Here is a 26,975-nt window from a genome sequence, read left to right as displayed (position 1 = left end):
TATCCATGAGAACAATATTTATGCTGACAACAAAAGTGAAATAAATTTGATCACATAAGCTGCCCACCTTTAGAGACACTGGAAAATGAATAAGATAAAGGTCAACATAGTCTAATTGAAGATTTTTCAGTGACCTTTCCAAGGCTGGTCGGACGAACTCTGGTCGATGGGAATTGCACCAAAGCTGCAGAGGTGAGAGAAAGGAAGTTGTGTAATGAAAACGTGAGCCAATTTTACTAGTTTGCTCCACCTAATATTTAGACATTTTCTACTACTTCAAAACTAATGATCACAGGCAAACGAATTCTCTCTCTTCTTGTGATGCCTTTTGTTCTGCCATATCCCGATGAACTTTGTAATATGTTGGATATATTGTTAGTACATATATTGAATGAAAGAGTGAAATTACTCAAAGGGTAAAAATTGTTATCAAATCATAAGCATACCCATTATCTGAATTATCTTTGGTATGTTTTACAACTCATGTTAGTAGTGTAATTATTTCATCTATTCAGCCCAATGGGCAAGACTAAGTATCTTTGTGGTTTAGAAGCTTAGGAAGCAAACACAGTTTTTAATATGTCAACTTGGGCTGGACACAATTTGAGACAATGTAGGCATTATTATTTAATACTCACAGAGCTTGCTTATATTGCTTTCTCTCTCTGTATGATCAACACAATAATGGAAACTGAGAATCGTAACAAATGTAAGAAACTCACCCAGGACGAAACTAATAATATAATATGATTAGGATTCTTTCTGATTCTATATTCTATGTTAAACCATACTGATCTGTGCTGAACTCAAAAAGGAAAGGCACTTTGAAGTCATGAATTGGAACACTGCAAAGATGAGAAAGTCATCTTCATTTCCTGCTTTTGATTTTAGTTTTACTACATGAATAATTGTGAATAAATTGAAATAAATAAGCACAATTCACCGTCAACTATGGATCCAGTCATAGAATTGCCACCTCCACACAATCACAATAAATACATGTGCACACAAGCTCATCATAGGCACAGTACCTTTGAAGTGTAGAATATGTCTTCTCTCTTCACAGTGCCATCTGCAATCTTGCTTCGGATGGCCAGTCCAACGTACTCCTCATTATTGTATAAATGAGCAGAATCAATATGGCGGAACCCAGCTTCTATTGCCAATTTGGTGGCCTCTATAGCTTTATTTTTAGGAACCTGGGGGAGCAACCAAAGGCAGTATTTTTTGACTAATGTGCCTGAGGGTTAATTCAGGCACAAGCAGCGACGTTCACAAAAATCAGCTTTTCCTCCTTTCTTGGATATGTTCTATATGTAGAATAACAAGTCCATCCCAGTCAGCCTGGGTCTTTCCCAGTTAGTAATAAAGGTTGGGCATAGCAGGAACTTCTGCAGTCACAGAAAATCACTGCTTAATCACTAACTTGGAAGTGTCCCCAAAATAATTTCAGGTTCAGTGATTTTTTTTTTGAAAAATTAACAGGACGCAACCTACAGATATAGATATAATCTTAATTAATTTTAGTATGGTGAAATTAACACGAGGAATGGCCGGGCACGGTGGCTCACACCTGTAATCCCAGTACTTTGGGAGGCCGAGGCGGGTGGATCACGAGGTCAGGAGATCGAGACCATCCTGACTAACACGGTGAAACCCTGTCTCTACTAAAACACACACAAAAATTAGCCGGGCGTGGTGGCGGCGCCTGTAGTCCCAGCTACTCGGGAGGCTGAGGCAGGAGAATGGCGTAAACCCGGGAGGCGGAGCTTGCAGTGAGCAGAGATCACGCCACTGTACTCCAGCCTGGGTGACAGAGCGAGACTCTGTCTCAGAAAGAAGGAAAGAAAGAAGAAAAAAGAGAGAGAGAGAGAGAGAGAGAGAGAGAAAGGAAGGAGAGAGGGAGGAAGGCAGGGAACAAGGAAGAAGGGAGGGAGGGAGGGAGGGAGGGAGGGAGGGGAAGAAGGAAGGAAGGAAGGAAGGAAGGAAGGAAGGAAGGAAGGAAGGAAGGAAGGAAGGAAGGAAGGAAGGAAGGAAGGAAGGAAAAGAGAGAAGGGGAAATAGCCACATGGAAGGAATTATGAAGGAATGCAGTGTAAGCTCCTGTGATTCATCTCCCACCCTGTTGCTGCACAGAACGCTCTGACTTTATCCAGCATCACATTTTGTCAATGTATGTGAACTGTTGTCTACAAGAGATGCTCTCTACATACTCCATTACTAAGATTTTCTCTGGGACTGCTTACATTGACTCACTCTGCCTAGCAGACACAAAACTTCCAGTCTCCAAAAGGAAAGCAGGTACACAGAAACTCCACAGTTTGCACAAGCAGTTACTTATAGCCACCATTCTTATAAGTTAGAAAATAGCGAGAAATCCACCTTATCAGATACCAGCAGGTTTATATTGGAAACAGGCCTGTCTATCTATGCATAGCAGTCTATTATGTTAAGTCTTTTCTACCCAGCCTTTGGCCATTCTGTCTACATGACAGAACTAAATACTAGGAGTAGAGATGTATACTCTAAGGATATTGATTTGTATATACAAGAAATAGACTGCAGGGAGTGAGTGATTAGCAAAATGGGGTTCAGCTCCATAAATTCAAGGCAACTCTTTTAGGAAACATATGATTGCAGTGAAAGTTACAATTATTGACTTACATAACAAATGTGGATACAGATTTGAAAGTATATCTTTTAAATGACAAAAACAGAAACAAAGCAAACTGTTTTCCTATCTTAAAAGTATTTCAGAGGCTTTCTTTTTCCCACGAAATTACAAGGAACTAGATACTGGGTCTCACAGCCCACTACTCATATCATCCTTGATCATTTCTTTGCTGTGCGAGCACTCAAAGGCTTACCAAAGCTGGAGTTTCAGTGGTGTTCTCATCTTTACTTCCTCTCCGTGCCAATTTATATTAAAGTAAACCACTCCTGTCAATGGTCTTCAAAATGTCCCTTTGTAAATCCTTATATTGTATAGATGAGAAATGTGAGACTCAAATTTTATATAACTAGTCCCTATTCATACACATTGTATTCCCATGACAGTCTTGAGATACAAGTTTTCTTCCAGTATAGAAAGAGCTAAGCCTAGAAAATAAAATCTATTCCATTAATTTTCTTGTCAGAGAAACAAGAAATTTCTCTGTTATAATATTTTGATACAAATCTGACCCATATAAACAAAGACAAAGAATTTAAATTTTCCTTGTTACGTTCTAGTATTTATTTTTTCTTAAAATGAGGATATTTTATCCTTTCAGGTAATTTTCCTAGAGGTGAGAGTAGTACATGGGAAATTCTTTTTAGTCCAGCTCTAGTATTACAGTTTGGTGCACGAGGCTGCCCATCAGAACAGTGATACTCTCCCAACAGATTTCATGCAACCCGTCTCCACTAACTTTTGCCATAAAGATTCCTCTGAATTGTGTCTTCTTGGAAGAAGTAAATATCTGTTCAACTATACAAAGAAACAGAGAAACCACTCCCATTGCAATCAATCTTCAAGAGAGGGAGTAGGCAGGCCGTGTTCTTTCTGCTGAGTTTTATAGACTCTGACAGGCTGTGAAATAAACATAAACAGAAGACAAAACAGTGCCCCAAATAAGCAGTAGATGACCCTGTGACAAGACTGCATTGCAGAACAAAGACTGTCGTTTTAAGGAGAGTCATGCAGAGTAACTTGGGAACACAAGCCTGACAACCTGGTCAGCTTCCACTTACTCTAGCTTTGCTCCTTTAAACTCTGAACACTAAAAATATTATTTTTACCTCTGCAGGCGCATAGGTGCCAAATCCCAGGACAGGCATGAAGTGACCATCATTCAGCTTCACACACTGATGTTTCGAATCCATTTCTGTCACTGGCCTGACTGGCAAATGTGTCTTTCTTCCTCCCTCACACGCTATAAGACCAATGAGCAGGCAACGCCCCTGGACACACTGTCTGCTTGTTAACCAATGGCATGTGAGAGGAGGGACAGAGGCAGTCTTACATAAGCTATGATAAAAATTGAATCCAGTTCAACTGTTTCTTATCTAAGAAAATTCCTAAGTAAATTATTATGCAGTCATGATACACTCACTAATTTCTCTCTGAAGTAGTTTTGCTATTCCAAGTCTCTATTTATGAGACATAAATTATTCAAAGAGATTTGTAGAACAAATTGTGAGTTTACATAAGACTGTAGAAACCTCCAGCTACAAAGCTCTTTTTTGTTTGTTCCATGGTGATGTTCCTTCTGTAGCTTGCATTATTTGAAATGATGAATTTTCATTTTTCTCTCTCTCACACACACAGTTTAAAGGAATGACTAATGAGCATTTCACTAAAATATCGCCCTCCATTAAAAATTAAAGTTTACTTTATTTATTTATTTGTTTTTTGAAGTGCAGTCTCGCTCTGTCACCCAGGTTGGGGTGCAGTGGCACAGTCTCGGCTCACTGCAAGCTCTGCCTCCCGGTTCACAACATTCTACTGCCTCAGCCTCCCAAGTAGCTGGGACTAGAGGCACCCACCACCATGCCCGGTTAATTGTTTTGTATTTTTATTAGAGACGGGGTCTCACCGTGTTAGCCATGATGGTCTCACTCTCCTGACCTCCTGATCTGCCTGCCTCGGCCTCCCAAAGTTCTGGGATTACAGGCGTGAGCCACTGCGCCTGGCCTAAAGTTAAAATTTTTAAATGCATTACTGTTTTCATCAGCAAATTTATTGTTTCTTTCTTATTAGCCTTGTAAGAGAAATATCCCTTCCTGATCAAGGTGCAGTCCCGATAAACTTGTAATCCTGATGTGGGTGTAAATAAAAAATAAAATTCGATGTGGTTTTACTAGAGGATTTCTTATTAACAGCTTTTGGACTTTGGATATAATTTGTAACACGCAAACTGTGCCTTATCTTATTTGTCTTTTCCAGCCGGTTTTATAAGTTACTATCAAAAAGTAACAAGCCAAAAACCTGATAACTATTAGATATACTTTATAATATTGTTAAACACTATTCATAAAGAAAAACTGGTAACTAATGACATATAAACTGGTGAATAATCCTCACATGGGATAATTTTTACTTTATCTTCCCTCTGGAGGGCAGGTTAGAACATGAATGTAATTTGCATGATCCATGATTCACATCTTGGAAGAGTCACAACTTGCAGTGACCTGATTGCTTCTATTGGCTTTTTCATAAAACAAACAGAAATTGAAACATAGGTAAATTGTTATACATTGACATAAATGTAATATTATAAAGATATTGAAATTTTTCACAGAGGATAATTTCAACAAGATCGTGGATTATAAGACTCCCATATGACTCATGGAAACATTAGAAAATATCTAAAATTGAGTGAAATAAACTTATTTATTTATAGAGTGGCTCAGTAGAGATTCAGGGTGACTATACACATACAGATGTTACAGGCAAAACACTAGGAGAAGAGACATGCAATAGTCCATCCAAGCCACTGAGGAGAAACTGGGATACAAAATTTTGTAATAGCAAGTGATTCAAAAGCCATTGGTTATTTGGTGAAAAATAAAATGGCAAAAACAATCCATGTAGGTGCATGTTCAGAAACAAACTAAGAAGGCCTTGAGGTTTTATGTAGGGCTGATGCCTTGACTGAGAACCTGCCACACTTATGAGTTGGTGACTGTCATGACAGAACAAATCTATATGCAGTTACAAAGATGTTTTATTTTTTCAAATGCCCAGTTAAATAAAATAACAAGGCATACAGGCCAGATGCGGTGGCTCACGCCTGTAATCCCAGCACTTTGGGACGCCAAGGAGGGCAGATCACAAGGTCAGGAGACTGAGAGCATCCTGGCTATCATGGAGAAACCCCGTCTCTACTTAAAAAAAAATAAAAATAAAAATAAAAACATAGCCGGACGTGGTGGCGCATGCCTGTAGTCCCAGATACTCGGGAGGCTAAAGCAGGGGAATCACTTGAACCCAGGAGCAGAGGTTGCAGTGAGCCGAGATGGCACCACTGTACTCCAGCCTGGTGACGGAGCAACACTCCAGTGCAAAAAAAAAAAAAAAAAAAAAAAACAAAATAAAATAGCAAGGCATACAAACAAACAAGAAATCACAGTCCATTATGGGAAAGAAAATAAATTAATAGAAATCATTCCTGAAGAATCACAGGCATTAAAATTAGTTGAGAGGCATTTAAACAGCTGTCTTAAATATGCTAAAATTGCTAATGAAAACTATGGATTAAGAACTACAGAAAATCTGAAAAAGTAAGAAAATCAAAATATAGTCATAATACAGAAACTATAAAAAAGAAGAGGAAATAAATTGGAGCTAAAAAATATACCTGAATGAAAAACTCACCAGTGGGTGTTTCAGTAGCAAATTTGAGAAGGATGAAGATATGTTCAATGCACATAGGGATACCGCACTCGAAATTCCTGCGTCTAAGGACAGGAAACAAGAATAAAGAAATGTGAACAGGTCCTATGGGACTTATGGGACACCTTTAAGCCAACCAGTATGATAGTATTGGATTCCCAGAAGGAGAAGTGCAAACCCATGGTGGTAGAGAGATTATTTGGAGAATAAAATCATCAAAACTTTTTCAAATTGGTTAAATACAAGAATCTACAAATTCAGGCAACTTAAAGAACTGCATATAGCATAAACTCAAAGAGACTCAGACCTATATGTGTTATCATCCAACTCTAAAAGCCAGAGATAATCTTTACATAGCAATAGATTTTGGGAAGCTGAGGTGGGTGGATCACCTGAGGTCAGGAGTTTGAGACCAGCCTGGCTAACATGGTGAAACACTATTTCTACTAAAAATACAAAAAATTGGCTGGGTATGGGGGTGCACACCTGTAATTCCAGTTACTTGGGAGGCTAAGCCAGGAAAATAGCTTAAACCCAGGATGCGAAGGTTGCAGTGAGTCGAGATTGCACCACTGCACTTCAGCTTGGGCAACAAGAGCAAAACTCCATCCCCTAAAAAAAAAATAAAGAAAGAAAGAAAAGAAAACAAAACAAAACAAAAAGTAGGAAGCGAAACATGACTCATGGGGTACAAGGTTTCCTGGACAAGGTAATCCACAGATTTCTTATGAGAGTCTTTGGAGGATATGGTAGGTGATATATTTAAGGTGACCAATTAAAAAAAAATTCACCCAATAACTCCATATTTGGCAAAAAATTATTATTATTATTATTATTATTTTGAGACAGAGTTTTGCTCTGTCACTAGGCTGGAGTGCAGTGGTGTGATCTCAGCTCATTGCAGTGATGTGATCTCAGCTCATTGAACCTCCCAGGTTCAAGCAATTCTCCTGCCTGAGCCTCCTAAGTAGCTGGGACTATAGGTGTGCACAACCACGCCCAGCTAATTTTTGTATTTTTAGTAGAGACAGGGTTTCACCACGGTAGCCAGCATGCTCTATTTCTTGACTGTGTGATCCACCCACCTTGGCCTCCCAATGTGCTGGGATTACAGGCATTAGGCACTGCACCCAGCCAAATTATTTCTTAAAAACAAAAAGTTATTAAGACAATGTGATGTAAAAGCTGCAGGAGTTCATTGCCATTAGAACTGCCCTATAAGAAATGCTAAAGAGAGCAATTCACTTTGAAATGAACGAATTTTAGACAGCAACATGAAGTCATATAGAGTTATAATGACCTCTTGTAAAGGTAGGTGTATGAAAAACATGGAAACATGTATTTATGAAATTTTCTTTTTACTCTCATTTTCTTCAAGATTTACATTACAAATGTGTACAAATAAGAATACATTTCTGTTAACATATGCACCATGTATAAAGTTGTAATTAGTGGCATCAATAATGTGAAGTGGAAACATAGCTGTGGAAAAGTAGAGTTTTTGAATGGAATCGAAGTTAAATTCACATTGGGATTTCAAAGTGGATGGTATAACTATGGGATGCAGTATGTCATTTCAGTGGTAACTACAAAGAAAATAATTACAGACTATGCACAAGATAAATTGAAACGGGAATCCAAATTTTAGCAAGAAATCATAGACACCCCAAAATATTGTTAGTTGAGGATACAAAGGACAAAAAGCTGAAGACATAAACTTCTTTCTTACATACAAAATCCAATCAGTTTATCTCAAGAATCTCCAAAGCCTTATCAGGTTTAGAAGCAACTTAAATGTCTAAAATGCAAAGATTTATCTGAGATCCAAGACAAATTTCTATCAGCTATGAGCCTGTAAAATCAAAAACAAGTTATTTACTTCCAAATTACAATGGTTTTATAGGCAGCGGTTAAACAATCTCATTTCAAAAGGGAAATATCAGTTGAAAGAGAAGAAGGGGCTTCATGCAAGTCATAAACTCAACAGGGCAGAAATTAAATCTTAAAGCTGCAGAATCATCTTCCTGACTCCATATCCTTCATTCTGGGCACACTGGTGCCAGGGGTAGGCTTCTGGGACTTTGGGCAACACTGTACCTGTGGCTTTGCAGGGTGCAGCCCACATGGCTGCTCTCACAGTTTGGAGTTTAATGCCCCTGGCTTTTCCACGCTGAAGTTGCAAGCGGCTGGTAGATTTATAATTCTGGAATTGTTAGGGGTGAGACCTTTCTCCCACAGCTTCGTTACGCAGTGCACCTATGGGGTCCCTCTGCAGAGCTCCAACCACATATTATTGCTCAACACTGACTAAATAAAAGCTCTATGTTGGGGCTCCAGCCCTGGAACAGGTTTCTTTCTGGGCATCCAGGATTCCTGACACGTTGTGTGAAATCTAGGTGGCAAGTGCCAAGCCTCAACCACTCTTATGCTCCAGAGAGCTCAGGCTCAAAGCTCCCCTCTTCTATTTGTCATTCTCTGCTCATCATTTCTCCAGTGATCAAGTGTGTGTCATGCACCTTGCCAAGGCTCAAGGGGTACCTTGTACACGGGGGCTTCTGCCTGACTAATGTGGGTCGTGGAGTCGACAAGAACTAAAACTTTCCACAGCTTGTATACAATCAGGGGGAAAGAAACTGAACTGATCTCAGGAGACCACAGGAATTCTCAGTCCTGTAGGTGAGGGAGAGGGGGAGGAACATGAGGAAAGGGAGATGGGAAGAAGGAGGAAAACAGATGGAAGATGGAAGACCGGGGAGGAAAGAAGTGGGATGTCCTTGAGTCATACATGAAGAACACTCATGTGCCTCAAGTAAATAACTGATCCTAATTTCTTCTCCCTATCTTTTTTCCTAAACAAGTGTTACAGTTTGCAAAGAACTTGAATATTTTCTCAACAAATATATATTGATACGATACGTTAAACAAAATGATGTTTGCCAGCACTGCTTGTCCTGAGATTTCCTGTTTGGTTGACTCAATTCTCTGGGGTGAAGAGGATCTATGTGAAGAAGAAGGGGTACACTTGAGCCTCACAGAGGTTTGTGGGTGAAGTCACGTCTGTGAGAGGCTGTGGAAACTCACAGTTTGCTGCATTGCTGTGGAAAATGGTGGGACGCCCAAAGCCGTGCAGGAGGAAAAAGGAAGAGCTGGGAGGCTGTGGGGGAGGCTGAGGTACCGCGGATGCCCTGGAGAAAATTTTAGGGAAAAGAGAGAGATGCCTAAAACAATATGTAGGAAGTTTTAATTATGACATTAGATGAAATTTCACAACCCATGAAATTTAAAGTAAATTCCACATTGCTCAATTTTTTCATAGAGTGAACTCTGAAGAAACAACTGTGACACCGTGTTCACTCTGGATGAGTGACGATTCCACCAAGTACTTTTTGAGATGCCTGCCTCTTCTGCACTGTTTGTTATTTTACTATTTCTCAATACTATTGTTCACCCCTGCAATCTACTGGAGTTGAGGCAGTCAGAGTGACTCAGCAGCTTGCACACCTTCTGACGTCTCCTGCATAGGTCAACAGTAGGGGAGATTGTAAAGAGAAAATTATCAATTTTTATAGTGGTTTTGATTAGCATAAAACCAGGTGAGAAATACCTATTTGTGAATGGTTGAAACTCCATGTGATATGGACAGGAGACAGGGAAATACTGGGTAGAAGAGGGTGATTTCTCAGCAAAGGCCCCACCCTCCAGCCTGGATAACTGTGCCCCTAAATGAGAACAAGCTTTTCAGTTTTCACGCCCCCAAAATTTGCCTTTTGGCCCACCATGCCTCCAGTCTGCCCCTACATAAACCCCCAAACCTAAGATCCAGGGCAGACCAGCGGGTGAGGAGACAAGGAGGCAACCAGATGGACGGTAGAACAATGACACGGAGAAAGAGAGAACAGGAGGGACATTGGACACTGAAAGGAGTTTGGCCTTGGAGGATTGGAGAATCGTCCAGCCACTGGGCAGCCTGACTCCATGGGAAGATCACCTTCCTACTCCTTTCCCCCATTCCGGCTTGACATCCATCTTGTTGAGAGCTGCCTCCACCACTCAATAAAATCTTGCACTCATCCTTAGAGCCCACATGTGGTCTGACTCTTCTGGGATGCGTGGCAAGTGCTTGGGATATAGAAAGCTGTCACACTGGCCCTCTGCCTTTGAGATAAGTCAGAGAGTCCATGGAACTGCAGACTCAAGCCGTCTGCAGATGACAAAGCTGAAAGAGCTTTGTAACACTGTGGTTGCAGGCACCCAGCCCTAGACCCTACCATGAAGTCAGAGCCCAAAACGCTTGCCCTGGCCTGTGCACCTGCCCATCTCCATGCTCCCCCTCCCTCAAGGAGTTTGAACAGGTGACCCACACCCCTGTCACAAGTCCTGCAAGGGGAATCAGGAAACTGTCTCATTTCACATACAAATCTGTTAGCACCATATCAAGAAGTCTAAGGAATGGTAAGCTCTGGGGGTCGCCCAGGAGCATCTGTAACTTCTCTCATCTTTTCCTGACTCTTCTTCTGTGTATTGATGTCATTCTCAGGCTGAGTGGAGGCTGCTGCAGCAATTTTAGAACTCCCAAGGAAACAGGACAAGAGCCACTTGAAGGAGAGGGGCCGCCGAATCTTAAAAGCTTCTTTCTAGATGTGAGAGAAACCTTCTCAGAAGCCTGCAGCACAGTCCCTCTCATGTGGCATTGGCTAGGGCAGGGTTGCAGCACTCTTCCCACTGTAGCTCATGCCAAGGGCAAGGAAATAAACATGAGTGACCGTACCAAAGCTTTTATGGTAAAATGCATGTTGGTGATAATACAATCCTAACCCCTAAAACCATAATGAAAAATTGATATTTTCAAAAAGTTAGACATTTGCAACCTTGCTCATACCTCAAAATAGCTTTGCAAGCTTTTAAAACAACTGGAAATAAGTCAGTCTTAAATGTGAGACCTGAGACTATCAAGTGCTAGAAGAAAATCTAAGGAAAACTTATTGGGGCAAAAAATTCTTAAGTAGGTCCTGGCAAGGAACTCAGACTAAATTAAACCAATGAGCTTCTCTAAAGCAAAAAAAAAAAAAAAAAAAAAAAAAAAATCAACAGAGAACAGATGACCTCCACAACAGGGAAAATAATTGCAAACTGTGAATCTAACAGAGGACTGACATCCAAAATTTATAAGGAACTCAACTCAACAACAACAATTACAAGAAAACCCAAATAACCTCTTTAAAATTCATCAAACAGCAGAGGTTTCCCAATCCCATGGCTAGGCACACCTATGGGCACTTAATATCTGCCCATTGGATCCTCCTTCTTCCACTGGTGGAGACTCAGAAGGTTGCGAGGCTGGGAAATTATTGGGTAAATACAATGGACATTATTCAGGTGATAGCTACACTAAAAACCCAGACCTCACCACTGTGCAATGTATCCATGTAGCAAACTGCACTTGTCAACTGTAATTTTATACAAATCCAAATTAAAATAAATGAAACATGGTAATACCTAAACTTTTCTACAGATCAAATGAATAACAATCTGTGGTGTAGGATTTTAGCTTTTGGCAAGATGGTCTACAAAAATACAAGCAGGGCAATTTGTTCTGGGTGTATGCGCATTGATCCAGTTGGTTGCTATAAGCACAGATGAATAGGTACAAGGACAAGAGACCCCAACCAGCAGAAAACCTAAAGAGAAATCTAGAGAGAATGAATGTAGTCTGAGGATTTCAATTTAGTTTATTATGTAAACAAATCTGAGTATGTAGACCTGTGTGGAGATTGAAAGAACGGAAAGAGGAAAGATGAGAGACCCAATGTCCGCAACCAACCAAGAACTTGATGAACTGATGTGTAGTGAAAATCAAAGAGTAAGAGGCTTCATTAGTATGAAGTGTGTTAAAGGTTCATAGACAGAGCAGTTACAAGTACTTCTTTGTCGGTATAAGTTCTAACCTGGAAGTATTGCCTGAAGTATAATCTAGGTATGAGTAGAAACTTTCAGTTGTTGAGAATGTAAAGAACAGAAATGCTGGAGTTTTCTACATGTACAGTGAAAAAGACATCCACAAATCCTGGGAAATCACTGTAAACTAAGGGAGTAAAGGGACTATATCTAGAAGGGGGCATATGATAGGGTATAAATGATATCAGAGCTAAAGAACAGGTTTTTATTTATTTATATCTGAGATGAAATCTAGATTTTTTCAGGGCCTCGTGGCTGGTGATATAGTACTTTCTATTAGCAAGGCTAGAAAATTAAGGCTTACTTGCTTCAAGTTCTCCACAAAGCTGGTACAATAGTTTCAATAATGCTTCCCCTCCTCCGCTCTCCCCCATCAATAACTCATGCCTTTATCTTTGGAACCTGTGACTATGTTACCTTACATGCAGAACAAACTTTGCAGATGTGATTATGTTAAGGATCATAAGATAGAAGGGTTTTCCTGAATCATCTGGATAGGCAATGTAATCTCAAAATCCTTACAGGTAGGACCCAGGAGGGCCACAATCAAAGAGGACATGTAAGGAAAGACACAGATCCTAAGATACCATGCAGTTGGCTTTCAAGATAGAGTAAGTGCCATGAGCCAAAGAACACATCCTCTGGAACCTGGAAACGGCCAGGAAAAGCATTTTCCCCTAGACCCTCAAGAAGAAATGCAAACTTGTGGACAACCTGACTTTAGCCTGTTAAACCAGATTTTGGAATTCTGATCTCCAGAACCGTGAGAAAATTAATTATGGTGTTTCAGGCCACAACATTTGTGATAATTTTTTTACAGCAGAAACAGGAATGAATTCAAACATGATTCAGCAATTCTCATCCTCTCTCTCGTGCATCAGCAATTTTTCTCTTTCTACTAGAATCTTCCTAAGAGCATGTAGGCATGCTGTGTTTTCTGCCATCTCAAAGAAAATTGTCATTTGACTCCATTAGCTTCTCCAGGGACTTCTCAATTCTCAGGTGTATTTATAACCCATTATTTGAATACTTTCTACACTTGTGTATCTAATTCTTCTCTTCCTACATTTTTTTGAATGCACTCTATTCAGGTTCTTGCCTCCACCAACTTATCAAAATTGGGACAAGGGAGAGGATTTTGAAAAATAACAAATGAGTATTAGGCTTAATACCTGGGTAACAAAATACTCTGTAGAACAAACCCCCATGGCATGAGTTTACCTATATAGCAAACCTGCTCGTGCATCCCTGAACTGAAAATAAAAGTTAAAAATATTGAAAATAAAAAAGTTTTGGGGACCTAAATTACATTATTTAATTCCAATTCTGAACAATTATATTATTTAATATTTAGTAAACAATTCTGATACTAATTCTGAACAATTACATTATTTAATAATTATGAAAAAAATAAATTAAAAGAAATACACATAACAGTGTCATGGCTAGCCTGTGACATTCTCTTGAAAAATTAAAGCACAACATTCTGAGAAATTACATTATTCTAATGTAAGGAAGTGTGTGAAGAGCACAAAGTCAGAGAAGGCCCCAGTGGCCCTGAGGGCTCATCTGGTTGTGGGTGGGCTTGAACTTGGGTCCTGGCTTGTCTGAGGATCAGTTCCAGCAGTTAGTGATTGAAACTGGACACCCTGATGGACTTGGTTAAACCCGCATCTCTGCATTTCTCCAGGGTCTAGGGAAGAAGGAAGTGGGTGTAGATCTTCAATGTAGCCTGGCTTTGTCATTTGTCATTAAACCTTTTCTTTAGTGTGGTAAAATATATATACCATACAATTCATCATTTAACCATTTTAAAACATACAGCTGATTGGCATTAAGTCCATCCACCTTGTTGAGCAAGCATCACCAGTACACATATACTACAATTTTAATCATCCCAACCTAAAAACTCTACTCATTAAACAACAACTACCCATTTCCCCCTTATTTCATCATCTGGCATCCACCATTCTACTTCCTGTCTTTCATTTAATTATTCTAGGCACCTCACATAGTTGGACTCATACAGTATTTGTCCTTTTGTGTCTGGCTTATTTAGCATAGTAACATGTCCTCAAGGTTCAACCATATTATTACACAAATCTGAATTTCATTCCTTTTTAAAACTAAATAATGTCTGTTTGTGTGTAGACACTACACTCTGTTTATCCTTTTATTTGCTGATACTCACTTGCATTTTCACCTTTTGATTATTGTGAATAGAATTATTATAAATAAGTTTATTGTGAATAATAACATTGTTTCAAAAATATCTATTTTAGTTTCTGCTTTTAATTTCTTTAGGTATTGTGAGCCCCAAACATTTGAGACATGCCCCAGTCAATTCAGAAATTTATTTTGCCAATGCAAAACCTCTCTTCTATTGTCCAGGCTGTCCTCTGCTATGGTTACTGGGCTCGTTTTTAGCACAAAGGTCACAATGTTGTGTTATACTTTCCAAGTGAGCCTTCGGTCCTTTTCCTTTTATATATTTTTGCAAGAAAGTTAATGAGGCATCTCATCCAAAATGCATGCTGTGATGAGTATATTTTGGCACTGGGTGAACGAGGTGTGTTGGCACCCAAACCAAGCCTTCATCATTTACTTTTCAACCTTTCTTATTCTGAATACATCCTCTGTCTTTGGCAGCCTTTGTAATCCTCAAGAGTATCCTGCGATTTGAAAGCTGTCAGATCTGTTTGGGAAATTAAAGGTGCCTGGACCTCAGCACTGCTTTGTTGGGTGCCTGGCTGTGCAGTCAGTAAAAGTGTTCCCTCTAGCTAGATTGGAATTCCTGTGCTGATGGCCTGGACAATGCATAGCAGCTATTTCCCTTGGGGTTGTCACCACCTTCAATAGTCCCAACATGGCTTTGCGTATTTAATTTTAGTATTATCTGCCTTTAGCAGGCTCCTTTCCTTGCAAATAGCTCTGTGTGCATGGACTATCATGAAAGAATATTTGGAATCAGTTTAGATATTTTTCTCTTCCCCTAGGTCAGTTGCAAGGCTCCCGTAAGGGAGATTTACTCAGCCTTTTGCCCAGAAGTCCCTGTTGGGAGAGTTCTTGCAGCTATTACCTCCAAGAGAGTCACTATAGCCTAGACAGCATTCCTCCTTCTGTTGGTGACTAGGCTGCTTCTGTCCACAAAGAGCATCCAGTCTTCACCCTGTAGGGCTGTGTCCTTCAGATGTGGTTGACTGGGTGACTCTTGATCTATAACCGCTAGGCAGTTGTGTACTAGTTCCTTTGGTTGTCCAGTAGGTGTCAACAAAGTGGCAGAGTTTAAGGCTCCAGTGGCGAATAGTTTACTTCAGGATCATCGAGCAGGATAGCCTGATACTTGCCTAATCTGCCCACCATTAGCCAGTAGCCATCCTTCTGCTCTAATAACTCCAGGACTTGGTGGGCACATAAATCATGATGGACTGACCTAAAGTCAGCCTCTTAGCTTCCTTGAGCAACAGGTATGTGGCAGCTACTGCACTGAGACAAGGATGCCAGCCCTTTGTCACTGAATCAAGCTGTTTTGAAAAATAAGCCACTGGTTGCAATATTTTTGCATTAGGACCACAAGTGCTAGACCCAGTCTTTCATGAACATAAAGTTGCAAGGGTTTATGATAATTTGGTGGTCCCAAAGCTGGGGCCAATGTTAACTTATGCTTTAGTTATTCAAATGCAGTCTGGTGTTTTACTTCCCATACAAAGTGGTTGTGGTTGGCCCCTTTTAACAGTTCATATAGTGGTTTTACTGTCAGTGCCTAGTTGGGAATCCAAATTCTACAGAACCCTGCTATTCCCAGGAAGCCCCTCCACTACTTTCTGGTTGTGGGCATTGCAGCAGAGGCAATTGCATTTGGCCTCTCTTCTGTCAGGGCTCTGGTGCCTCTCTATAATAGAAATCTTAAGTATTCTACAGTTTGTTTGCATATCTGTGCCTTTTTGCTCAAGACTTTGCACCACTGCCAAATGGTTTAGAGTCTGTACAGTGTTATTTTGACACTCTTGTCTCTAGGGACTTAAGATTAGCAGATCATCCACATATTGTAGTAGTATCCCATTTTCCAACTGTAAGTCTCTTATATTTTGAGCCACTGCTTCCCCAAATACAGTTGGGGAATTTTTAAACCCTTGAGGAAGCACTGTCCAACAGTATTGAAATCGTGCAAGCTGTTTCAGGGTCTGTCCACTCAAAAGTGAACAATAATTGACTTTCTGGATCCACTGGTATAGAAAAGAAAGTGTCCTGTAAATCTAACACTGTAGACCATTCATGGTCTCTGGGAAAGAAAGTAAACATAGTGCATGAATTGGTCGCATTGGGGTGGATGTCTTCCACAATATTATTGGTCACCCTTAGATCTTTCATAAACCTGTACTTGTGTGAGTGAGGCTTCTTTACTGGCAGGATAGGTGTGTTATACAAGGGCTGACAAAGTCTTATTAAGCCATGTCAAAAGAGTCGAACCAGTACTGGCTGTGTGCCTTCTAGAGCCTCTTTCTTTAGGGGTACTGTTTCTTTTAATCAGGTCGGGTGCCTTCCTTCAGCCTGACTTTTATGGGATTCACATTAATTGTCCTTCCCAGTTGGTTGGAACCCCATACTTCCGGCTTTACCTTATTGAGGACTTCTGGTGGAATCATCTCTACTTCAAGGTGTGGAGTCTTTGATTTCATCAGGAGGGCCTGTAGCCACAATCTGGGTTCTGGGTGTACCTGGAGGCACATCGGACATTTCTCTGGTTCAAAGACAATTAATGCCTATAACTTACACAAGAGATCTCTACCAAGCACGGAGGTTAGGCAATCCCACACATAAAATAATTGATTAGCTATTATCAATACCTCATTACCCACCTTGCAGAATGAGGGGCACAACCATCCCCCAATTTTAGCTCTCCATTCACCCCAACCATATTGACAGAGGTGTTGGAAAGTCCACACTTTGGGACATCAGTAGCACCCGTATCAATTAAGAATTCTAATTTTTGTTTCCCTACTGTCAATTTTACCCACATCTCCTGTGGTGAAATCCTAACGCTGGATAGGGTTGGAGCCTTTGGGAACCTTGGGCATCCTTGGTCCTCCTTGGATTTTTTCCAGACTTAACAGCCACAGGTGACTTGGGCTCCCCCTGACTCAGCTTGGGGCAGTCTTTCTTCCAGTGCACTGTCACCCTACAGTAAGCTCGTTGATCTTTTTCTACTTCCCCTTTCCACCTCGGGTGTTCCTTTCTCTTCAGGTTTCCTCCCATGGCAGCTGTAAGTATCACTGCCTTCAGTAGTGCCTTGGTTTCCTTGGTTTCTCTGCTATTATAAGGCCTTGAACACAATGTTAATTAATTGAGAAGCGTTCATTCCAATAGCCCCCCTCCAGCTTTTGTAAATTCTTTCTGATGTGTGGGCATTTTTGCTCTATAAAAGTCATGTTTATCATTCTGACATTTTCAGGGTCCTGCAGGTCTAAGTCTGTATAATTTCCATATGTTTGACAGATCCATCCATGGACTCTGAGGGAATCCTTGTTAGGCTTCTGCTGAAGCTCCTGCACTTTTTTCAGACTTTTAAGTCTTGGCACCCCTGACCTATCCCCCTTTAGAACACCCCAGAGGATTCATCCCGGCTCCACTCACCTCATTTGGGCCCCAGTTTGGGTCAGCATGTAGAATCTCATCAGGGTCTGGGGTATCATCTGGGTTTTTTTCATGAAGACACCATGCTTCCCCCTTTCCTTTGCCTAATGCTTGCTTTCTCTTGTCTGCAGCAAGCATAATATTTAGGAGGGCTTGCACATTAGCCTACGTAGGGTGATGGCTGGCAAAAACAGTGGTAAACAATTCAGTCATCTTCTGAGGATCTTCCCTGTAGAAAGGATTGGAAGTTTTCCAATTCAGTAAATCAGATGTGGGAAAAGGCCTGTATGCCCAATAATATTGAGCTGAAGTCCATTGCTGATTAATTGGGATATTGTCAGAGGGGAAATTGCCCTGCCCCAGCTTGGTAGATCTCCAGCCAAATTAGTGCCTTGCCTAGTCCAGGAGGGAGAGACTGTGTTTGCAGCCTCTTTATACTCCAGGGGTGGTGGTTCCTCCCCATCTTGACTAAGTAATGTGGCACCAGCTTCAACTGGGTCGAGCATATTTAACAATTGCTGACTCTCTAGCTCCTTTTCTTTCTCTCCCTGGGAGTCAGGACAAACTTTTTCCAAGTGCTGCACCATTAGTTTATTTCCTTTAACCTCTTGGTTATGTAGCAACATAGATGTCTGAAAATAGGGTACTTCCTCCCATTTCTCTGAACACTGACAAAATGGTTCTAACAGAAAGATGGTAAAATAGTTTAAAGATCCGAAAACAGGCTACTATTCTTTGAATCCTCATGTCAGGGCAGGAGCCCAACTTCCATTAGCTCTAGTTTGCAAACCCAGAGGGAATAATCCCATTGGCCAACCAGACCCTTCCTGTTTTTTGTAATTTTCCACTTTGCTGATTCCACTCAGTCCCTGCTCAGCCTTTCCCTCTTGCCCATTCTCCCTTAAAATGCTGAGTCACCTTGTACAAATCAAAGTTCAGTTCAGTCCGCACTGGACCTCTTCCCTATTACAACACTGGATTATTAATAAAATCCATCCTCACCATTTTAACCAGTGTTCAACTTTGTTTCTCTTTGACTTTAGCAATAGCAGAAATGTTTTTCTAGCTTTCATAGTTAGTATCTACAGTCAGGTGAGAATGTAGGTTGACTAACATGACACTTACCTCTGGCTTCTAGTACTGAGCAGCAAGCTAAGTATTAGAGGTTTATAATGTGATTAACTTCACAGCAAACTCTGACATAAGTCAAAATAACCACTTATATTTGATCATTAAAATATCAGGTCAATATCCACTTCATAAAGGAGATCATGTAATTGTAATTATGTTTCTTAAATACTTCTGTTTAGAAATCATGTTTGCTTGATCTTCAAGTTTCTAGACTTCTGTAAGGGTCAATTGTTAAAACTGAGTTTTTTCTATTGCCAACAAGGACAGAGACTTTTCTTCTCTGCCCATTCCTTAGATATTTCCTTGAGAAAAAAATTGTATTTGTAAATCCTTCCTCAGTCCCTTTGATATTCATGTAAAGATTTTTAAAAGCCAACTGAGCCTCTTACCAGAATTGCAACATGTGAGTGTTTTGTTAAGAGTAAGAGAGCCAGCTCTTTGGAAATGTAAACATTAATAAAGGAAAATTCCTATCTCCCTGGGTCCCTTGCTCCAAGCTACAACTGCCTGCTTGTCATGGAGAAATGTCATTTTTCCTAGGGATAAAAGTGACTGACTAGCACAGATGGCTAACCCAATTACCAGGTGAATTTGGGATGAAGCCATGAGAGAATATTATCAAAAAACAGTGTTGTTAGGCCTTCTTATATGAGGACCAGTTACCATTTATCATGAGAAGATGTGTGTAAAGGTTGTACTCCTCAGCTTTTTAAAGAGGTCAAATTCATTTTTGCCTTTTAATCTCCTTAGACATTACCTGTGGTGCACATTGCAGTGTGGTTTAATGACTTTTGAATAAGAATATTATATACTTTGTTTTCTACATTTTTATAGAGGAGTTTTGTAGATTGGCAGGAGATTTCATTTTTAACATTATTCTCCAGTATAAAGGAAAAAATACTTGACAGTTATGTCCCAAATTAGGTAAAAGAAGATTGAAATTGGATGTTCCCAGGAGCTCATAATTTCTACCCATAGTAACATATCTTCCCTCTGTGGTCTGTAGACACAGAACTTCTCTCCTTTACACAGACTCCTCATTGGTACAGCCCAATTACATCCACTTTCCTAAGCATATGGACCCCCTATCTCTCTCAATCCCACTACTAGTGAGTCACTGAGGGAGCAGTTCCAGCCCTGGGTCCCCAGATGATGTAAGGCATTGAAAACCCCACCTTCCCATAGGCCAAGAGCAGAGCATGGGCATATTTCATTAGTACTGAGGACATATGAGAAGAGTGAAACTTTGCTGTGACTATATTCTTGTATATTAGTCCATTGTCACACTGCTATAAAGAACTACCTGAGACTGGGTAATTTACAGAAAAAGAGGTTTAACTGACTCACAGTTCCACAGGCTGTATAGAAATCATGGCTGTGGAGGCCTCAGAAAACTTATAATCATGGAGAAAGGCAAAGGGGAAGTAAGTGTGTATTCACATTGCTGGCAGGAGAGAGAGACAGAGGAAGGGAGAGAAACAGAGAGGCGGGAGGTGCTACACACTTTCAAACACCTAGATCTCATGAGAACCATAAGATGAGAACTGCAAGAGAGAATTCTGACTCCATGATTCATCACCTCCCACCAAGCTCCTCCTCAAATGGTGGGAATTATAATTTGACATGTAATTTGGGTGGGGACACAGAGCCCAACCATATCACTCTGCGCCAGCCCCTTCTAAATCTCACATTCTTCTCACATTTCAAAAGACAATTATGCCTTCCTAACAGTCTCCCAAAGTATTAAATTATTACAACATTAGCTCAAAAGTCCAATTCTAAAGTCTTATCTGAGACAAGGCAAGTCCCTTCCAGCTAAGGGCCATAAAATCAAAAATAAGTCAGTTATTTGCTAGACACAATGGGGGTATGGGTATGGAGTGAATGCTTCTGTTCCAAAAGGGAGAATTGGCCCAAAGAAAGGGGCTCAGGCCCCATACAAGTCCATAACCCAGAAAGGCAGTCAATAAATTTCAAAGCTCCAAAATAATCACTTTGGACTCCATGTCTCATATCAAGGCCACACTAATGCAAGAGGTGGGCTCCCAGGGCCTTGGGCAGCTCTACCCCTGTGCCTCTGCACAGTAAAGCCCCCATGGCTGCTTTCACTGGCTGGCATTGAGAGTCTGCAGCTTTTCCAGGCACACAGTACAAGCCTTCAGTGGATATATCATTCTGGGCTCTGGAGGATGGTGGCCCTCTTCTCATAGCTCCACTAGGTAGTGCCCCAGTAGGAACTCGGTGTGGGAGCTCAAACTCCACATTTCCCCTCCACACTGCCCTAGAAGAGGTTCTTCATAAAGGTTCCACCCTCGCAGCAGGCTTCTGCCTGGACATCCATGCATTTGTAAACATCCTCTGAAATCTAGGCAGGGCCTCCCAAGCCTCAACTCTTGGACTCTGAGCACCCACAGGCTTAACACTACATGGAAGCAACCACACACTGGGGCAAACATCCTCTAAAACAAGATCTCAACAGGTATCTGAGGCCCTTTTAGCCACGGCTGGGGCTGAAGTGGCTGGTATGCAGGGTGCCATGTCCCAAGGCTTCACAGGGAAGTAGGGCCCTGGGCTTGGCCCATGAAATTATTTTTCTCTCCTGTGCCTCCAGTTCTGTGATAGACAGGGCTAACATGACGGTCTCTGAAACACCTCCGAGGCATTTTCCCCATTGGCTTGGCTATAATAATCGCCTCTTTTTACTTATGCAAATTTCTGCAACCGGCTTGAATTCTTCCTCAGAAAATGAGTTTTTCTTTTCTACTACATGGCCAGGCTCAAGTTATTCAAACTTTTATGTTCTGCTTCCCTTTTAAATATAAGTTCCAGTGTCAGATAATCTCTTTGGGCATGCATATGAGAATATGCTGTTAGAGGCAGAGAGGCCACATCTTGCTTGCTTTGATGCTTAGAAATTTCTTCCATCGGATATACTAAATCATCTAGCTCAAGTTCAAAGTTCCACAGATCTCTAGGGTAGGGACACGATGATGCCAATCTCTTTGCTAAAGCATAGGAAGAGTGACCTTTACTCCAGTTCCCAGTAAGTTTCTCATCTCCATCTGAGACCTCCTCAGCCTGGACTTCATTGTTCATATCCCTATCAGCATTTTCTTCATAACCATTCAAGTCTCTAGGAAGTTTCAAACCTTCCTTCATCTTTTCATCTTCTTCTGAGCCCTCCAAACTCTTCCAATGTCTGCCTACTACCCAGTTCCAAAGTTGCTTTGACACTTTCTGGTATCTTTATATCAAGCCTCACTACTCGGTACCAATTTTCTGTATTATTTTATTCTCCCACTGCTATAAAGAACTGCCTGAGACTGGGTTATTTACAAAGAAAAGAGGTTTAATTGACTCACAGTTCTGCAGGCTGTACAGGAGGCATGGCAGGGGAGGCCTCAGGAAACTTACCATCATGGAGGAAGGTGAAGGGGAAGCAAGCATGTCTGCACATAGCTGGCAGGAGAGGGGGAGGCAGACAGAGAGAGAGAGAGAGAGAGAGGAAACAGAGAGAGAGAAGATGGAGGTGCTACACACTTTCAAACAACCAGATCTTACGAGAATTCTATTATGGCAACAGTAAGAGGAAAGCCCTCATGATTCAATCCCCTCCCACTAGGCCGCTCCTTCAACACTAGGAATTACAATTTGACATGAGATTTGGCTGAGGACACAGAACCAAACCAAATCATTTGGGATTCCAGTTTTCTGCCTTGCTGTTGCCACCCTCACCTCTGGGTGCTACCTTTTAGTAATTTTCCTCCTCTGACCCCACCCTGCTCTATGGTTATAAATCCCCTCTTGTCTTAGTTGGAGTCAGAGTGGAGCTTCAAGGGAATCAAAACATTTTGCACTAAAATACATTTCTTTGACACATTTCAAGACAGCTATTCTGAAAAGCAGGAAATATTAGAAAGGCCAAAAAGCTGTCTGCAGTGGGAAAGACTTGCATGTGTAGAGAAAATTTGCATTGACACAGCTGGGCTTTCTCTGAGAATCTCCCTTGGATAGGGAAAGATTAACTGAGAATCTGATACCTTTAAAGGTCTAAAGAAAAACATTTCCCAGCTGTTCTCTCTGAGGGCTGCTTCCTGAGAGATTTCCTCTAAATAACAAGACCTCCTTTGCTAGCCAGGCTTGTTCTTCTCTCCATTCCATAACCTGTGTTCCACTGTAAGCAATTTTGCAAAAGATTTAAGTGCAATGGTGCAATCCCAGTGCCCTGCAGCCTCGACCTCCCAGGTTCAAGCAATCCTTCTGCTTCAGCTTCCCAAGTAGCTGAGACTAAAGACAGCTGCTACTACGGCCAGCTAATTTTTTTAATTTTTCCTTTTAACAGAGACGAGTTCTCGAGGTGTTTTCCAGATTGGAGCTGAAGAGATCTTCCTGGCTCAGCCTGCCAAAGTGCTGGAATTACTGGTATGAGCCACCAGGCCTGGCCATCTGGCTGTTTTTCCTACTTTCTGCCTGTAACTATTTTTTAGGGTCCTTTTCCACATGTCTCATGTTCAGAGTCTCTAAGGCATATGGTATAGCTGAGCTGATTCACCGCTGTCCTGTACAGAGCACCACGTTGGGTAAAGTTCCTGGTCTGTTATGCCATCATGCAGCCAAAGGAGAGCTGCCTTTGCTCTGGTTTCACATTCCTGTTTTAAATAGTCATGCCTAGAATTACCTGGCTACATTGTGACCTTAATAAAAAATCTAGTTTGTGAAGTCATAGACTTTGCTTTTCATAAATCTAGAATCTCTTTGTGTTTGGGAGTCTCACATTCCATTAGGGTCCCTCTTTCAGCACCTCACTAAGAGTATTAAAATTAATTAAAATTTTTGGATGAACTAGAATGTTTGTAGAATCCTCTAGCCATTTTGCTGGTTCAACAGGATAACCTTTGTTCAACTAAGGAACATTAGTGTTAGTTTAGTCATGAGGTTAATATTCCCCATTTTTCCACCTCCCTTCTCCCAACCCAGAATGTACTGGGCTGAGTGTTAAGGACCAAATACTAATCACTTGGCCAAAGGGTTACTTGTATCTCCACAAGTCCTAGGTATTTTTCTCTAATTGAGAGAAGAGGGTCTGTATTGATGCCTGGATGTGGGATTTTATACCTTCTTGGCATCCAAGGTTGAAAAATCAAAGAACGGAGAACGTATGGAAAATTCCTTAAAAAAATGATGGGTCATGCCAAGACTATGGGTTTTTCTTTCCTTCTGTTAGTTGTTACAATGATTTTCTAGTGTGAAACTTGAGTTCTGCATTTCTCAGTTTTTCTTGACTCTCAAACTAGCTAAACACTTCATTCTTCATTCTTAAGAGATTGGCAACAAATCAGTTTGTCCTGTGTGGGAAATGCAGTGTTTCTCCTTTGGGTGCATTTTTGAACACCAAGGCAAAAACATTACAGTTCATTTTTATTGTCTGTGTGGGTAAAACATTTGATCTTACTGAACATGCTCCATAGTTACATGGCAGGATGTTTTGATTGGCATAAAAACTAACCAAACTTCTAAATGCGAAGTAGGTCACCGGTAGAGTACAGGACTCCTTGTGAGTTGTTTTTCTCTCCAGTCCAGTATTTTCCTCAACATGTTTTCTAAATAACATAGGAATTTCATTTTGGAATAAGCAAGTCATTTAAATTTATTCATAGTTATATAGGAGGGGTCCAGAAATGTTAAAAGCACAGGTGGTTTCAACCGTATACCTTTGCTTTATGGGATAGTGTAGTAAGTTGAAAATGTTTTCTATTGAAGCAAGTGACTGTTTGCCTCATGATTAAATAAGAGAAGAGCAGCTTGAGGCAGCCCATTTGCAGTGAAGGGTGGAGCAGGCCGATTTGCTTTCACGTGTCAGACATGTCTGCTCTACCCCATCCCTCATTAAGGCACTCACATTCACCAGGCGTGATCATCTAAAAGTGTTTCGATAGTGTTATCTCCAACCTCCTTCTCTGGAAAATATTGCTGACTCACAGTGACTAGGGGACTTCGATGGCATTCTAGACCTGCCAGGCACAAGCCTGGGTCATTCTACCTGTTCTGAGTCGCACCAGTCTTTTACTTTAGTGCCAGGTGTTTGGAAACTGGCCCATGAAATAGAACTGCTCATTTTTAAATTATCCCTTTTGTTGAAGCTTTTGTTCAGGAGCAGGAGTGGGGCCACGGGCTGAGGACCTCATGGTACACTCTTTGTTTTAAAGACGTGTTATACAGGGTGAAGGAAAGAAAAAGGTGACACTCAAAATGTACTTTTCTGGCATATTTTTATATGGCTATTCAGAGGAGTCACAATTCAGAGAGGCTGCCAACACACAAAGAGACCTGAAAAGCTTTCTTCTCTCATACAGATTTGTAAGTGCTGAGGAAATGTACATTAGTGAGGCGAACAGAGGATAAAAGCCTTTCTCTGAGGACCTCTTTATATGCCTTATTGGATCAAGGAAAGATTAACTTCCAGGAAAAACAGACTAAGATCCTGACACCTTAAAGGTCTGACTGAGAAACTTCTCCATAGCCCGCCACCTGCCTTCCTGAGGGCAGCTTGGGGAGCCCGAGAGGCTCACATCTGTGAGGGGACAGCCTGGGCTCACCATGCACGCCTCTTCCACTCCCCCATTACCTAAGATTCCACCTCCCCCAGTGACCCGAAGCCCCTGTTCTCTCTGTAGCCTCAGGATGTGATGAAACCCTCTGTCATCAGGACTGCCCTGGAGTCTCTTACTTGCAGGAATCTGATGTCCATGTACATGTATACAAATTTGCATGCCTTTTTTTTTTTTTTTTTTTTTTTTTGAGAGGAGTCTCGCTCTGTCACCCAGGCTGGAGTACAGTGGCCGGATCTCAGCTCACTGCAAGCTCCGCCTCCCGGGTTTACGCCATTCTCCTGCCTCAGCCTCCCGAGTAGCTGGGACTACAAGCGCCCGCCACCACGCCCGGCTAATTTTTTGTATTTTTAGTAGAGACGGGGTTTCACTGTGGTAGCCCGGATGGTCTTGATCTCCTGACTTCGTGATCCGCCCGTCTCGGCCTCCCAAAGTGCTGGGATTACAGGCTTGAGCCACCGCGCCCGGCCTTGCATGCCTTTTTATATTAACCTTTCTCTTGTCAGTTTGTTTTATACACTCTGATTATCAACACTTCAGAAGGGAGAGGGAAGAAAATGCCCTTTGTACCTACCTGGGTATCTGCATTTCCAATGCAAACCAGCAAAGGTGAAGGAAAGTAATAAAACCCAGTCCTAGAAGTAGCAAACATGGCCCTGACAATGGCAACGAAGAAATAGTGCGTGGCCTAAGATTGGTCTCCCCATGACTGAGGACCATCAGGGCCAAGTCTCTTTTTTTTCCTTCCTCCCTTCCCTTCGCCCCCAACTGCACACATCCGGACACAGGACACAGTTTGGTAAGAGCATCTGATTAGGGAGGGTAACTGGGAAACTGTACATGAGGATGTGCATGAGTGAGTGTGAATATGTTAAGAATTGAGGGGAGAAAACCTATCCTTCTGCAAGTCTGTTTACTTATCTAGGACGTTTTTAGGTGTTAAGACTTCTGAGACCCTGCTGTTGGGTGTGTAGTGTGATCCTCTGGAAGGATGTTGAGGAGGATGCCATCTGGGCTTCACTTTCTCCTTAGTCTTACGGGAGCTTTCTCATGGAAACCTGACAGGAGGAGCCTCTGTAGAAGAATCCAGTGTTTGTTCTCATTGTGTGGTAACTGATTAACACACAGAAATAGCAGGTGTTGCAGCAGAGAAGGGATTTAATAATTGAAGGCAAACAAATGAGGAAATAGGAGGAAACTTTGAATTCACTGCCCTGAGGAGTTTTAGATGGGGGTTTCAAGGAATTTTGGCAGGCAGGGGGCTGAGGAGC

The 26,975-nt window shown here is 41.3% G+C and overlaps 1 protein-coding gene across 3 annotated transcripts in view; it reads right to left on the bottom strand.

Annotated features, from left to right (window-relative positions):
- LOC126963006 (aldo-keto reductase family 1 member C1) overlaps nt 1-26,975 on the bottom strand; it is a 1,156,278-nt gene that overhangs the window by 10,557 nt on the left and 1,118,746 nt on the right. Inside the window, exons 2-4 of one of the 3 annotated variants that reach the window (XM_050804865.1) lie at nt 3,781-3,866; nt 1,032-1,199; nt 68-184 (exon numbers count right to left, since the gene is read on the bottom strand). In XM_050804865.1, the coding sequence (XP_050660822.1) occupies nt 68-184; nt 1,032-1,199; nt 3,781-3,864 (369 nt within the window). In that variant the 5' untranslated portion in view covers nt 3,865-3,866. Of the gene's footprint in view, nt 1-67; nt 185-1,031; nt 1,200-3,780; nt 4,068-26,975 lie in introns of those variants that run through there. The other 2 variants (XM_050804864.1, XM_050804866.1) reach the window with 2 other exon arrangements.

This window comes from Macaca thibetana, chromosome 9 (assembly GCF_024542745.1).
Source record: "Macaca thibetana thibetana isolate TM-01 chromosome 9, ASM2454274v1, whole genome shotgun sequence".
Lineage (NCBI taxonomy): Eukaryota > Metazoa > Chordata > Mammalia > Primates > Cercopithecidae > Macaca > Macaca thibetana.
The sequence above is the reverse complement of the archived record's forward strand: the minus strand, read 5'-3'. Positions and strand labels throughout refer to the sequence as shown.